This window comes from Hypomesus transpacificus, chromosome 14, assembly GCF_021917145.1.
Source record: "Hypomesus transpacificus isolate Combined female chromosome 14, fHypTra1, whole genome shotgun sequence".
NCBI classification, from domain to species: domain Eukaryota; kingdom Metazoa; phylum Chordata; class Actinopteri; order Osmeriformes; family Osmeridae; genus Hypomesus; species Hypomesus transpacificus.
Window position 1 is genome coordinate 7,129,571 of NC_061073.1, and position 14,669 is coordinate 7,144,239.

Genomic DNA, 14,669 nt, shown 5'->3' on the forward strand with positions numbered 1-14,669 from the left:
TCCCCTTCCCTGGCCCCTTAGCTCTGTTTCGGACATAGTCAAAGTGTGCTTCACTTGTGAGGTAACTACTTGGAGGCTTGGATCTTTTCACCTTGCTGGTAGAGGGCCGTGCACGGGAAGGCAATGTGATCAGCTCATCAAAACTTGTCTTGACCTTGACTATGTTGCTGGGATCTGGAGGCATCATATCAGCTGTGTGGATAGGCCCAGATGTTGAAGGAACAGCTATAGTGTCCAGGGTGGTAAACACATCTAGGTCAACTGTTGCTGACAGGTTGAGATCAAGGAGGGTGTCCAACTGTGGAATAAAGACATGTTCTATCTCCTCAGTGTCAGTGCTGTTAGTTGCAGGAGCTTCCTCTCCGTCAGCAGCAGGAGCTTCCTCTCCGTCAGCAGCAGGAGCTTCCTCTCCGTCAGCAGCAGGAGCTTCCTCTCTGTCAGTTGTCAGACTTGGAGCAAACAGACACTTGTCAATGTAAGCTGGGTTTAGAGGATGGATTCCGCTGCCCCTAAATCCAGCTCTGGCATTCTCGGATGTTGCTGCACTTCTCCATGCCTTCGATAGGATGCCAAGAAACAGAGACTTCTGCAGCTTCAGCCCACCATTCTCCCGGGTAAAGACACGGCCCTCTAGGTTCCAGTTATGTTTCAGGCTTCGGAAAAAGGCCCTGTCTGCTGGCTGTAGAATGTGTGTTGTGTGTGGAGGAAAGCAAATGACGTGCACATTATTTTGTTTCATTAGCTCTAAGAATTCCAAATTAAAAATGTGAGAACTGTGCCCATCCAATAATAGCACATGTGGATGGGGGTCGTCTTTTGGGAGAAAAGCAATAAATTGCTTGCCCCAGTCAAGAAACACCTCTTTGTTTATCCACCCAGTCTCAGTTGCTTTGACCAGAGTGTTGGTGGGAGCCCCGTAGCACCACTCAGAGCGCAAACGCTTTGCTTTGAAGATCACCATGAGTGGACCGTATTCTCCAGCTGCATTGAGACTTGCTAGTAGGGTGGTGGTCTCCCCTCGCTCATTTGCAGTGACCTCAAAGCAGGGCGAGCCTACTGGCGACACCACCCTCGATGATACAAAATGATCCTGTAAACCAGTCTCATCACAGTTCCACAGATGAGAAGGAACATCTTGAATGCCAAGGTCAGTGATGACATCCTCATAGGTCTTAAACCATTGGCCAACAACTACCGGGTTGAAACAAGCAGCCCGAGCTGCAGAGACGGCCTCTGGCTTCCTCAGGCCAAGATGACAATGCCTCTTCATGAAGGCCTTGAACCAATAGTGGCCTGCCTGACCTTTGACCTCAGAGAAGCCTGTTAGTCCATTTGCCTGTGCAAACTGAAATGCAAGCTTCTGGATTTCTGGCTTCCTCATGGGAAAACCTCGTCTTGCTAGGTTTTCGATAAGATCTGCTAACTTAGCCTCCTCCTGCTCTGACAGAACTGGCTTTCTTCCTGCTACATGCTTATGTCCTTCTATCACACCTTTAACCCGCCTTTGGAGGGTGGATTTTTGGACATTCCAGGCCCTGGCAAGATAACGGAGATTAGGTATGTTGCCTGTCCTTTCCAGTTCTCTGTACTCCTGCAATGCTCCCTTCATTCTGTTCACCTTCCACATGTTGTACTTGCCCTTTACTTTTCCCTGTTTGTTCACTCTCCCTTGCACTTCACTATCCCTTGGTCTGTCTGTCTCTTTCCTGGGTACCATTCTATTCCGGAAAATGAATTTGTTTCATAAAGGAGAACAATTTGTAGATTAGACAAAGTGCAGAAGAGTCTACACCTACATACATTAAAAGTAGGCTAGGTTTACTGCTTGATAGCTCACTTAATATGTGCCGTGACTACCACACAAGGCCTAAATATGCTTTTACTTCAATGTTTTAACAACATGGCCTTTATTTTTACTAATTGTTCAGGATATTATTGACATAAAATAATCTGACCCAAATTACAAGGCCCACTACACACAGCTCTGATGGTTATCAACCTTAGCCTCTAATTCCTTCTGCTAAAAATTGCCTCGGATACATCACTTAGGTTCTGTGTTGTTATAAATGTGACTTTTTCACTTTTAATCAGGTTATTTATGACTAAACTATTGACACATTTCATTTTATACCCTAAAAATGTTGTCCCAAATTACCTGAAACATGCTGTCCCAATTTACCACACCATGTTTGGTAATTTGGGACAGCAAGAAAAAGTTCAAATTAAATTAATATAAACATAATTTCACATTTTTATTTTTCTGTTTTAGTTCACATCGCTCTCAAACTTGGTTAGAATACTCAGTAAAGCTACATACATGTTTTTGCTTCCTCTGTCGACAATTTGGAGCCAGAAATCATAGACATCACCTTCATAGACAAGGTTTTTGCCAATTTGGAAAACGGCGGCGGTGTATTTTACATGTAGCTCAAAAAACTATTTTGCGCTCAAATGAATGCCCTAAAATCTCGCTCGCGCGCTGCGAGATAAGTATGAGACTGGGTTGGCGGAGCGGACGCCATGCCGACTGCCGAGTCTGCTGCCTATTTTTTAGGCTGTCACTCACAATTCCTGCCTCTGAGTTGAAGCCACGCCCCCTACGCAAAATTGGGATCAAAAGGATTTTTTTTCTTCTTTTTTTTACCATATAAAAAACGAAAAAAAAATTGAAGCCGTAAAAATACGTTTTTAATCTCAAAACATGAAATGTGAAACTGTGAAAATATGAGTGAAAAATGAAAATTAATAACTTATTCAAAATTATTCCAAAATGTAATCGAAATTTTATTCAACCTGAATAAAAAATTGGTACACTTATTTTTTCTTTGAATACATGGTTTTATTTTTCAAGTTTTTGACCAAAACGTACATTTTCAATGTCAAACTTTAGTTTTTCGACTAAATATTTTTTTACTCCTAGCGGAGGAACCCTAACAATAAAAGAAGAGCAGTAAACTGAACAGTGTATTAATATTAACCAAGTATGCTGGAATTGCAGTCATTTGGACATAAAACAAGCATGTGTAAACAATGTGATGATCTGGGTGTGAAATGTTTCTGCTTCAACAACATTTCAACAATGTTGTGATGTTGTAGCCTTATCTAGGATTTCCCAATACTGACAACCTTCATCCTATTATGGAAGCATAGTTTACTCATTAACCCTAATGTGTTTCTCTTTTGGACTGTGCTGCGGTAATCAGGTTAGAGATGTGATGGACCTAATGTGGCCCAAGCCCATAAACAGGATGATAGTTGGATCCGAATTAAGAGGCTTTTAATTAGAGTTTGGCAGCACCGCTGTTTGTGTCTATATGAGGACAAATTGTGGCTAAAATGGTAGTGAGCCTGGGAGCTCTGTCATTCACTAATATGCACAAACATACACATAAACACACACAGACTCAAACAGACTCAAACACAGTCAGACACTCAAACACATGCACGAACACACACCCTGAACAGTTGAAAATGTGTGTCACATCACCATATGTACCACTGCAAGTTTACAAGGCTGTCTCAGTCCTGAGAAAAGCTTTTCTCCTCTTTCTGCAGGGTGGACAACTCAGAGGAGCCAGTGTATGAGAGCTTGGAGGAGTTCCATGTGTTTGTGCTGGCCCACGTGCTGCGCAGGCCAATTGTTGTCGTAGCTGACAGTATGCTCCGAGACTCAGGAGGAGAAGGTAGGACCTCTCTCTCTCTCCTCTGTACACCCGTGCTTCTGATTTAGTCTCTTATTTATGCTTTATTTTACTGCGTAGGTTAGTTAAGAAAATGTTCTGATTCAACGGCTTTACAGGAAGCAAAAGGCCTTCAATGCGATGGGGATTAAGATCAGAATTAAAAGATGCAAAAACAGCGGCAGCATGCAAACAGCAGCCAATACACATGTTGCCTTTCTGGTGTTGTGGACTGTAGGGCTGAAACGCTGACCTTTTAATGTCTCATTCCAGCATTTGCCCCCATTCCTTTTAGAGGGCTGTACCTACCCCTGGAGGTGCCCTCCAACCGCCTATGATCAGGCACACTTCTCTGCCCTGGTCTCCATGGAACAGAGGGATCAGGAGCACGAGCAAGATAGAACCCTGCTGCCCACTATCCCAGCTGGCACACCACCATCATAATCTAGCTCTTACAGCACAGGCCTCAGGGGTTATCCACAGAGTGAACACAGAATGTTCAGAAAGCAGTGCTCTGCAGTAAAACTGCAGTTCAAGGCATTCTCATCCAAGGGTACCAACATTCCTGAACCTTTTTCAGGTTCTGAAAGTCCAAAATGCCCACTGCAATGGTATTGAAACTCTAGACCACTGTGGTCTTTGCTTTTGAATGAGAGTAGTCTGAGAGAGCCATCAGCCTGCCTGTCATCCAGTTTGAATAATGCATCAGTCCAGTCTAATCACCTTGTAATTCATTATTAAAGCAGCCTATTAAACACCAGATGCCAGACAGTAGACGAGCAAGTGCTGGGGATGCAGTAAAGGGTGGACCTCTCTCTCTCCCAAGACTGTCTCTTGTGGTAATGTGAGTAGCACATACTCATGAGTGACGTGTAGTCGGCTAAAATCATCTCCATGCACTTATTTGAACATCCTGTTTCTCAGTGAGCCTCACAATAAAGTTGGCTGGCACTGTGGGTCACAAGGATTTCCTCAGACTGACAAATAGACTGATCTCCTTGACAACCGTCCCTTGGTAGTCACAGCACTCTTCTGTATCTGCATCAGTGGGTGGAACAGACTTGTCATTGGCATGGGCAGAGGGCCAACTCTCTTTTTCCGTCTCGCTCTCACTCCCTCGATCACTCTCTCACTGTCTCACTCGGTCCTTCTCTCTTTCTCTGTCCATTTCTCTTTTTCTGTCTCTATTCTTTTCACTCTTTCTCTCTCTCGCTGTCTTTCACCATCTCTTTCTCTTGCCTCTGTCTCTCTCCTTTCTCTATTCTGAGCTTGTAGACACCAACCCAGTCATTAGTGTCGGTACAGAGCTCCAGACCAGACATGTCAGACTTGCAGACAGATGACATTACTAACCTGTTATTTAGTGCCTGAAGTCATTTTCTATAAAACTAGCAGCACGTCAAAGGCTGAGAAGTCCGGGCCCCATAATTGTTCAGATGCTTTTTTTATGTAGTTGTTTTACTCCAGGGCAGACAGAGAGTAATAGATTTGTCCAGCAGGTGGTGCTCATGTGCAAATAGCTTCTTAGTATGCAGTACCCAGAGATGTGCATGTGGCAACAGACAGGGACAGAATGTACTGTAAGATTATGTGGATACGTAATTTTGCTTACACTGTCTAGACTGATTTTTCTGTGCTATTAAATATCATACTGTTGCTCAAGGATGTTGTGTTGTGGGATGTAGTGTAAGTTATTCGAGGTATTAATGGCATCACAGACACAGCTGGGTAATTACTTACATTTGTTGCTTTACTATTTGTGTAAAGCTTCTATATAATCTATATTATCTTCAGTTATGCTCAGTAAACCCCAGGCCAAATGCAGAACTGTCCTGCCCTGCCCATACTGTGCCCCTACCCTGGCTCTCAGACCACCCCAACACTGCTATCTGAACAGGTGCCTGCCAGGCAGCCAGACAGACCCACTTTACCACTGCCAAATAAGGCAGAGCCTCCCTAGCCAGCCCTAAGCTTACCACCACAGCACCACATATGGGCAGTCACAGGCTGGGTCCCAACAAAACACCTCTAACTGCTTCTGAGATTGGCCTCTCACACACTCCTGAGCCAGAGGGTTGTTCTCTCTCAGTTCACCCTGTCAACGTGTGTCCTGCTAGCCACGTGGGATGTGTGTTCAGGTGTCTGTACGTCCCAGGAATACTAGGAATACTAGGTCTTTCTTCATATGGCTCTGTGAAAGAGCTGACATGGTCCCTCCCAATAAGCTGAACCTAAATCACACTTGACACCCTACACCACTTGCCCTATTATACAGTTTGTTTGCTTGGCTGTGGCTGGTTTGATGAGGCTCTACTGAGACCGCCACCACCACACCTAGCAGGACCAGGTTGAAAAGTATGCACACGTCATGTTTAATTAGACTGATCTCCTTTGGACTTTTGTAAACCATCCTCCCTCCATCCCTCAACAAGCAGTAATTTGTATTATGATTACTCAAGCTGAACTAAGAAAGTAATTAAGAAAGAAAACTATAGTCCTTTACTGCTACTAGACCAATGCATACATACCGTGTTAATGTTGGGCCTCTCTGAAGACATTGACAGACATTTAGATGTGTGCGTTTTTGCCCCTGTGGTTTAAGAGGCCCATCTGAAAGCTCCATAGCCATTTCCAGCTGTGTTTCCAGTATCAGAGACCTGGCGTCACTTCCTACCTTTTTCATGCAAAGACCACCAACACAACACAATACCAGCCGAAAGTTTTACTGCCAAAGACATCCAGTTATTCAAATTGTAATCATCATAATGGCATCAAGGTGGTAATCAGACCGGATGAATAAACTATTTTTTAGTTTTTTTGAGGCATTTAAAAACTGGTCCTCATCCAGTTGATTGCAACCATGTTTCTTCTTTCAAAACAGGTTTATTTGTGTGGATGATGGTAGTTTATTTTGGTGGAGTAGGCCCTTTAAATTCACAATTATGCAGAGTGGCCAATATCTGGAATTCAAATTTGTTCATAATCCAGCAGTTCTTCCAGAGTATCATTTCAAAATGCATTGACCCTGGGTTTTGGTTGTGTGGAAACAATAGGTGGTTTCATCCACAAGAGGGAGTCAACCATAGAAAATCAAAACACCTTTTACGGCTCTCACAACAGTAGTTTTTGACTGTTGCATACACTTTTTAATTATTGTAAAACATCCATTTAATTACAACCTGTTATTTTGTTTTGTCAGATAACAACACTGCAAACTATTTGGTTTTGGTTCAGTGAGTGATTACCAATGCGTGAAATTAGAGAAATATCTGTTGAACCCTGAAAGGGAACTTCATTCCACTAAACAGCTGGAAGATCGGTTAAAGCCAAAAGTCTAATGTGTTTTATGACCTCAGTTTAAACAAGTCCTGCGTAAAGCCTCATTTCCTCAGTCACAGCATCCCAGGACAAGTCAGCTCCTGGAATCCTCTTTCTTCTTCTTTTGTCTCAGTCCCTTCTGAGACTGCACGCAGTTGTGCACAGCTCACGCTTCTCAGAGAGCCATGACATCACCCACCCATCACATAAGCTCTGTGAATAAGTCATATAAGGACAGCAGTCCGAGTCTGCCAGCGAGGATAGTAAAGACATTACACTTCAGTCCCTTGGAGCTGAATTTGCAGCGCTAGTCTGGAACTGGATCTGACCCAGATGGGAACTACAGCACACACAGCACTTTGGACTGGCGAGGAGAGCAGACAGCTGCATCTTTGGAGCCAGGACGCGGCCCCACAGACCCCTTCTGCCCTCAGCCTGACACGGCTGGGAACTGACTTAGTGTGCGCATGTGTCAATGGGTGTGTTTGTGTGTGTGTCAAAGCTAAATAAGACAGTTGTATAAGTGGTCCTCCCACTCAGCCCAGTATCCTATTATCCTAGAACTGAACAAACTGTGCCTTCACCCCCTCTCATGCCTTGGCAGCCTTGCCAGACTGGACAATCAGACTGGATTCCCCTCCTGAACTGAGGTGCAAAGTATGTTCTAAATTATAGACGCCCTTAAGGCACCTCAGAGTGAGTATGTCAAATTCCCAGACAAGCTTAATTTATCAATGCATTGAACAAACCACTTGCCCTGCTGATGTGGTGTGACTTGTTTGCTCTGTGAAAGTGACAGTGGTATGTGTCAAGCCAAGTGGTTTAATGTAGCCTTTGCCATTTGATCCCATGAACAGATGGAACCGAATGGTTTTAGGGATGTCTGGCTTAGGGTTAGGGTTATATGTCCTCTCTATTGACTCTCTCTCTCTTCTCTCTTTCTGTATCTCTTTCTTTGTCTTTCTTTGTCTGCTATTTACGTTCTCTATCTTTCTAAGTCTTTCTCTGCCTCTAAATCGCTCTATTTTTTATCACTTTCACTCCCTCCCTCACACATACATACAAACACATATTGACTCAGACACTACATTATGTGAGCCCAGTGCTGAAGGTGTAACTACTGTCCGTGTCCATTGAGCAGTGGGAGTCCTGTTGGGAGCAGAGCAGCCTGCTGGTATTGAGGAGCGCATTGGTGTGAGGAGGGTAGACTGTATGCTCCATCTGGGGTTGACAGAGAGGGCTGGAATGTCTTCTGCTGAACAGCTTTTATCTTCCTGTTGTCACAAGGACAGCATCCCCCCTCACTGTGCTGCCTCTAATGAGCAGTCAGATGGACAGTAGAGAGGGCCTTAGAGGTCCCCATCTCACTCGGATTAGGAAAAAACAGAACCCCCGCCCTCAAATGCTGACACGCAGACACTACAGAAAAAAAGTTTTCTGTCAAGGAAGGTTGTGTGCCTGTGTCTGTTTCGTGTTCACAGTTCAGCAATTAATGTTGACATTTTCTGAAATGTTTGTTTGATGGAGAATCAGAGAAGAAAGAAAAGATCCAGTATTGTAGCCCTTTCATCGTCCTACTGACTTGTGTATTGGCTGGGCTCTAACTCACCTATGTGCTCTTGTCATTGCTTACAGTCAAGAAGACGGATTGGAAGTTATGTTCTCAAGGCTGAGCCCAGTTGAAGGGTCTGAAGAGCAATGAAGGGTTGAGAAGCAGTCATTAATCTGGGCTCAGGCTTAGACACACACTTGGACATTGCAGTTGTTTAATAGGCCCTGGTCACAGGCCTTTCAATGCATTTTTATCACGCTGTCAAATAGGTTTCAAGCATTTTCTCTCCCTGGTCTCGATTCCCCAAGGCAATATCAAGGCTACTGTGCATCAAAAAGTCAGAATAATCCAGTGAGAATCCAGACTCATTGCTGTCTACATCAAACCATTGACGTCTCAGTTTTATCCAGCCCCAGGTGGATAGTTAGATTGAATCCAACCAGGAGTGTGAATCTCACATATGACCCTGGTGTCCAGATGTACAGTATATCCCATAGTGGCATCTCAGTCCTGATCCCCTCTCTTTCCTGTTCAAGCTGTCATCCCACTGACTGACTCAGAGCACAGACTCTTGGCGCTTCACTTTGCTGTGGACCCGGGGAGGGACTGGGATTGGGGGAGGGACGACAACGACAACACCAAGCTAGCCAAGTAAGCAAGCCACACCCCAACACTGGGTGTCCCTGTCGTGGAAGCCCCAGCCAAAGCCAGTGGTGGACAGAGAAGGGGAGAGGGAGCAAGGGAGAGGGTGGAGGGGAGGAGGAAGAAAGAGAAAGAAGGGAGGAGGTAAAAGGTAGAATGTAATGGGGGGGAGGAAGAAGATATAAGTAGGGGCAGGGGGAGAGGGGGATGAGGGAGAGAGAAGGAGGAGAATGAAGATAGAGAAGACACGGAGGGAAGGACTAGTAGAATTGGAGAGAAGGAGGGAAAGGGAAATGATTGGGAGAGAGGGACTTTTCATCAAACGCAGATCCTGAATATATCTGTCAATGTGTAATGTAAAGACTGAACATGGCTTCCTCCCAGTCTCTCCTCACAAGGGCTGGGGTCTCTCTATGCAGAAAGCAGATGAATGAGATGATGTTGATTTGTTGTAGAATGTTTCCATGAGAAAACAGACAAAAAGACATCCAGATTTGTAGTCCTAGATATTGAGTCTAAAGTTAAGAGTCATGGATTGAGAGCGTGTGTGTGTGTAAACGTGTGTGTGTTTCCTGCAGGCTCCCCTGGCTCAACCGGAGTCCCCCACAGCCTCTGCAGGTGAAGACGTCCCGTCTCTAGCTGAGTCCATAGACTCAGACCATGAGTCTGTGGGCAGCAACTCCAACGTCAACAGTGGTAAGCCAGGCAAGGACAAGGACAAGCAACGCAAGGACAAGGACAAGAACAGGGCTGACTCAGTGGCCAATAAGCTGGGCAGCTTCAGCAAAACCATTGGGATCAAACTGTAGAAGAACTTGGGTGATCTAGGAGCTTTGGTCCATGGAAAGATAAACAAGTCTGTTTACACTGTTTCGGGGCGCAGCGCAGAGAACGGAGAAAAAGTGAAAAAGAAAGAATCTAAGACCATCAAGGGGAGTAAGGAGGAGGCAGGCCAGTCTGCCAGCTCCACATCGTCTGAAAAGGCCACAAGCCCCTCCCCCACAGACAGAGACAGGCCTTCTGGCTCGTCCCCTGCCGAGAGGCAGGAGGGCACAGGGAGAAGCTCAGGAGAAAAGAGCCTGGACAACTGGAAGTATAGCACTGACGTCAAGCTCAGCCTAAACATCCTGCGAGTTGCCATGCAGGGCGAACGCAAGTTAATCTTCGGGGGCCTGCTGTTGACCAGTCACCGGCACCAGTTCCACGAGGAGATGATCAGCTTCTACCTGAGCAATGCCCAGGGAAGGAAGGAGGGGGAGAAGCCTCCTTCCAACAGGGTGTCACTGAGGAAGCCCTAACAGGAGAGTATCTTCAAGAGGGAGAGATATGACAGCTCCCCCCCAGACAGCTGCTCTGCCCTCCACCCCTGTCACCAAAGTGACAACCCCCACACCCAGCTTCCCCTCAAAGCACAAGGTAGGAACATCCCCACCCCTGCTGCAGCCCCTCCAGTCCCTACCTCTCTTCCCCCACTCACCCCACCTCCAGCCCTACCCTCAGACTCACACCCCTCTCAAGCTCCAATCCCCACCCCTTACTCCTAACCTAGTAATGGTGCTAAGAGGGCTGGGCCTGCCCCTGTGTCCGCCCACTACAGCCATACCCCACCCATCCAGAGACACAGCATTGTACACCTACGGGATGTCAGCGTGGAGTCCTCCAGCTTCCAGGGGGAGCCCTAGAGGCCCGTGGTGGGCACCATAAAGACCTGCGCCACGTACCCCCAACAGAACCGATCCCTGTCCTATCAAAGCTACAGCCCAACATGCTTGTCTGGCATCCATGATGGAAATGCAGGGGAGGCGCTCATCTACAACATGCCTGGGGAACACAAGTCTCACACCTACACCAATGGCTTTGACGCAGGCGGCATCGAGGACTGCCTGGAGTTCGCAGATGAGGACCCGTCGGCACACACCTGGATCAATCAAGACCAGACCAAAGGGTGGAGCTCGGGGATCCCCATGTACTACTACCTGCAGAGACGCTGTAGGAGGGAGAACTGTTCCTTCTACGGTAGGCCAGAGACAGAGAACTACTGCTCCTGCTGCTACAAAGAGGAGCTTAAATGCAGGGAAAGGGAGAGCAAGGTGTACAAGCCAGGATAGCCTCTGCTTAGCCTACATCAACTGCTCCAAGCTAAAGAAACTACGACAATGCTCTCTGCACTCTACATTTTACTACTCTGTCAGAAGAAAAATATTCTGTTACCCCTAGTTATTTTCCTTTCATTAGCTAAGAACACTGTTATTTTTGATGAAGGAAGTACAACTTGAAACAGTTTACAGCTTTGGCCAGAAATTGTGCCATTTTTGTTTTCTGTCTCATAAAATTTTATATTTTAACTTGTTCTAGAGTAAAAGCCATCTTCTGGGCTGTATGTTCGAGGTGGATGGGAAAGTCGCATAGCCTTTGTTGAGAAATGAAAGCGAGCTTTGTTAACTTTGGCGGGACAATTGTTGTGTGTTTAATCTGTTTGAATGCAATACTTTTTTTGTGTGTTTGTAGACTGCATTTAAAAATATAAATTGTGCCACGTGCACTACTAAAATTAAAGATTTTTTAAAGCAATAATTTGGTGATATTTTCTGCTTTGAAGCTCACTACCTCTCATGGTTTGTCTATGCACCCTTAATAATAACCACTGTGTCCGTTTGTGCAGTGATAAAGGATGATGTCCAACTTAAATTCAGTCCATATGCTATTGTGCTGGACAACAATAATGTGCATAACAAGGCGTGTGATCTTTGACCTAAAGCAACCTTGTATTTCTTAGATGTACCTAGGAATGTGTCCATTTTTGATAAACAAGAAATGCCAGCCTAAAACCTATACTTCTACCACATCATGCAGTTATTGCAATAGTTGATTGTGTTTAAATATGGCGTTGCAGTGCATAAGGAGATGTCATGTGAGGATTCTGGCTCTAAAGACTTCCGCTCTTACGGTGCGTGTCCACTACAGCGGAGCGTCGGCTTCCAATCCATTTTCAATTAAACCGGGCGTTGACGCTGGTGTAGGGCATTGTGGGATCATTGTGGGACGCTCGCGTACGACCCCACAGTGCCCTACACCAGCGTCAACGCCCGGTTTCATTGAAAATGGATTGGAAGCCGACGCTCCGCGCCGCTCCGCTGTAGTGGACACGCACCGTTACAATCACTGCCAAGCCACAGTCCCCAGCACTCTTTAGATTCTATTCCATAACGTACATTCTTTGCCAAACACTGACAGAAAACATTGAACCCACTAGGCTGAATAGGTTCTCAGGTATGCAAGGCTTGAAGTTTGGTTTGTTGGGCCCCTTGTTTGTTAATTGATTTATATCAGTTTAAAAAAACTTGTTTATAAACCCCTTGATATTCTAGGCAAAATTTATTAAGAGGAGGTGTGGATCACTGCATCCAAAATTCAGAATGTTTGATGTGAGATGTATGTTTTTGAATGGCACACAACAAACAATGTGTGCCATCATGCTACTAGCACTGTGTTGGCCACCAGTCAAACTTTAGATCGCCTCCCTCCTTTTCTTCTCTATCAGGAGGCCATTAATAGAACCTGCTGCTCAGAGCACCTCAAGCCTTTGTGATATCAATAGTGCTTTAACCAATCTGTGGGTTTCCAACCCTAGGTCTCCAAGTGCTTTTTTGCTCATTATACATGACTAATGTCAAAAAAAACTTCCACGCAGATGCTCTGCTGTGATCTTGTCTGTCTGTTCTGGAGCCCACCCTGTCCTTAGTAATCGCGTCCTGGCCAATGATGTCCACTGCTTTCTGTGTTTACTTCCAACTTTTTACTCCTAACACAGCCCTCCTCTTTCTACCTATGTGACCAGTTCATGGACTCTCACCATATTATTAGAACTGTAAAATATGATGTTGTATTCATTTGAGAGTTTCACACTAGAAGTGATACATTTTCACATAAGGTAACAATGTAAATGAAAAATGATCAAGAATTATCAAAATGGTAAAACAAGACGTTTATTGCAACAACTAAGTGGTCTGTGTTTTTTTGTTCTGTGTATACACATGATTAAAATGTAATGCTAAGAGTAGTTGGGAGTAGCTTTATGCCTGCTTAGACTAAGGTCACCGGCTTACTCTATCCTAGGAAGATGATAGGCCATCTGTATTGCTTTACCTCTAAGGATTTAACACATATTTGTATACCTGCATATTTTTACAGTAAACAACTGGTTGCATCAACAGTCAAAATTCATGGAAAAGATCATTTATCTCAGTTTTATTTTCTCAGTCAGTCTCATTCATTTGTGTAATGTTATAAACAAGGAGTAGTGATGGATAAAATCCTATTGAACTTGTCTTGTCTGGGGTTATGGAGTTTTTAACATTTGTTTGAGTCTTGTCAAGTAAGGTAGCATTCCAAATCTGAAACTGCCTCGTTCCTCCAGCGGGAAAGTCCACTTTGCTAAACTGAAAGAAAAAAGTCAGTACTAAATGTCCTTGGTGCATTAACAATATATGGCTCCTCATATTTTGAAGTCTTTAAATCTTGATCTGAGAGAAGAACTGTTTAGGATGAAAGGGTCTCACATCTAACTTCTGTGAAGGAGAGCCATCCGCCGTTTCAAGGAAAGGGTGAACAGCTCTTAACTTTCTTACTCACATGTAAGTGAGAGAGCCCAGGAACAGGCCAACAAATCAATCCCTGCACTACCTGTCAGGATTGTAACATGACCTAGTTTACTGTGTGTTTGTGTGTGTGTGTGTGCGTGTGTGCGTGAGTGCATGTGTTTGGTGTGTTTCTCTTCTCTTTCTCATCTGTCCCCTTTTCTTTCCATCACTCTGTCCATCCTGTTGTTTGAGAAGGCTTATCCAGACAGCTGCAGTAGGAGTGAACGTTTCCATGTCTTGTGATAGTACTGATAGCTAAAGCAGTATGTGTGTGTCTAAGACTCACTTATCAGTCTTGAATCACTTCCCTATGCTCCAGTTCTCGGCTGACTCACTGTTATCACACAGAACCTTGAACCACATACTTGTCATTATGCACGTGTTGCTGTTGCGTGCAGGTGTTTGCACGGTTTGAAAGGGGGCTTGATATTAATTAACAACCTAAAGCCTGAAACAAAATGTATGTTTATTGGCCGCAACGTTAGTTGTCCACTTCTTTATTGTGATCTCGTTTCCTCTCATTTGAAAACACATGCTGAGAGAGACAGAGGGGATTGTGTTTCCGTGTCATTGGTTGGCTCCGAATTTGCATGAGGGTCCTCCCTGCTGTTTGGAGCAACAAAGAGCTCTATCAGACACACACAGCAGTCTTTTGGCAATTCTCTCACCCTCTCTGGGAGGAGACAGCCCTGGATCCATGCTGCCACTTGCATGGATTAAAGTCATGTCCCTCATTAAGATACTGAGGAAAAATTATAATTTGAATAATCCTGCTTTTATGTCACTTTCAGCTGCATCTGTGGCCTCTCTCACGTAATCAACCTGTACTGGCGAATC

At 44.9% G+C, this 14,669-nt stretch overlaps 1 protein-coding gene across 1 annotated transcript; it reads left to right on the top strand.

Moving 5' to 3' along the window:
* The first annotated feature begins 3,336 nt into the window (after nt 1-3,336).
* Nucleotides 3,337-11,365, top strand: otud7a (OTU deubiquitinase 7A). Its single transcript, XM_047033488.1, is given in 6 exon segments — nt 3,337-3,359; nt 3,556-3,683; nt 3,954-4,011; nt 4,013-4,073; nt 9,083-9,205; nt 9,699-11,365. Coding segments are annotated over 6 exon segments (1,995 nt in total). The 3' UTR covers nt 11,301-11,365.
* The last annotated feature ends 3,304 nt before the right edge of the window (nt 11,366-14,669 follow it).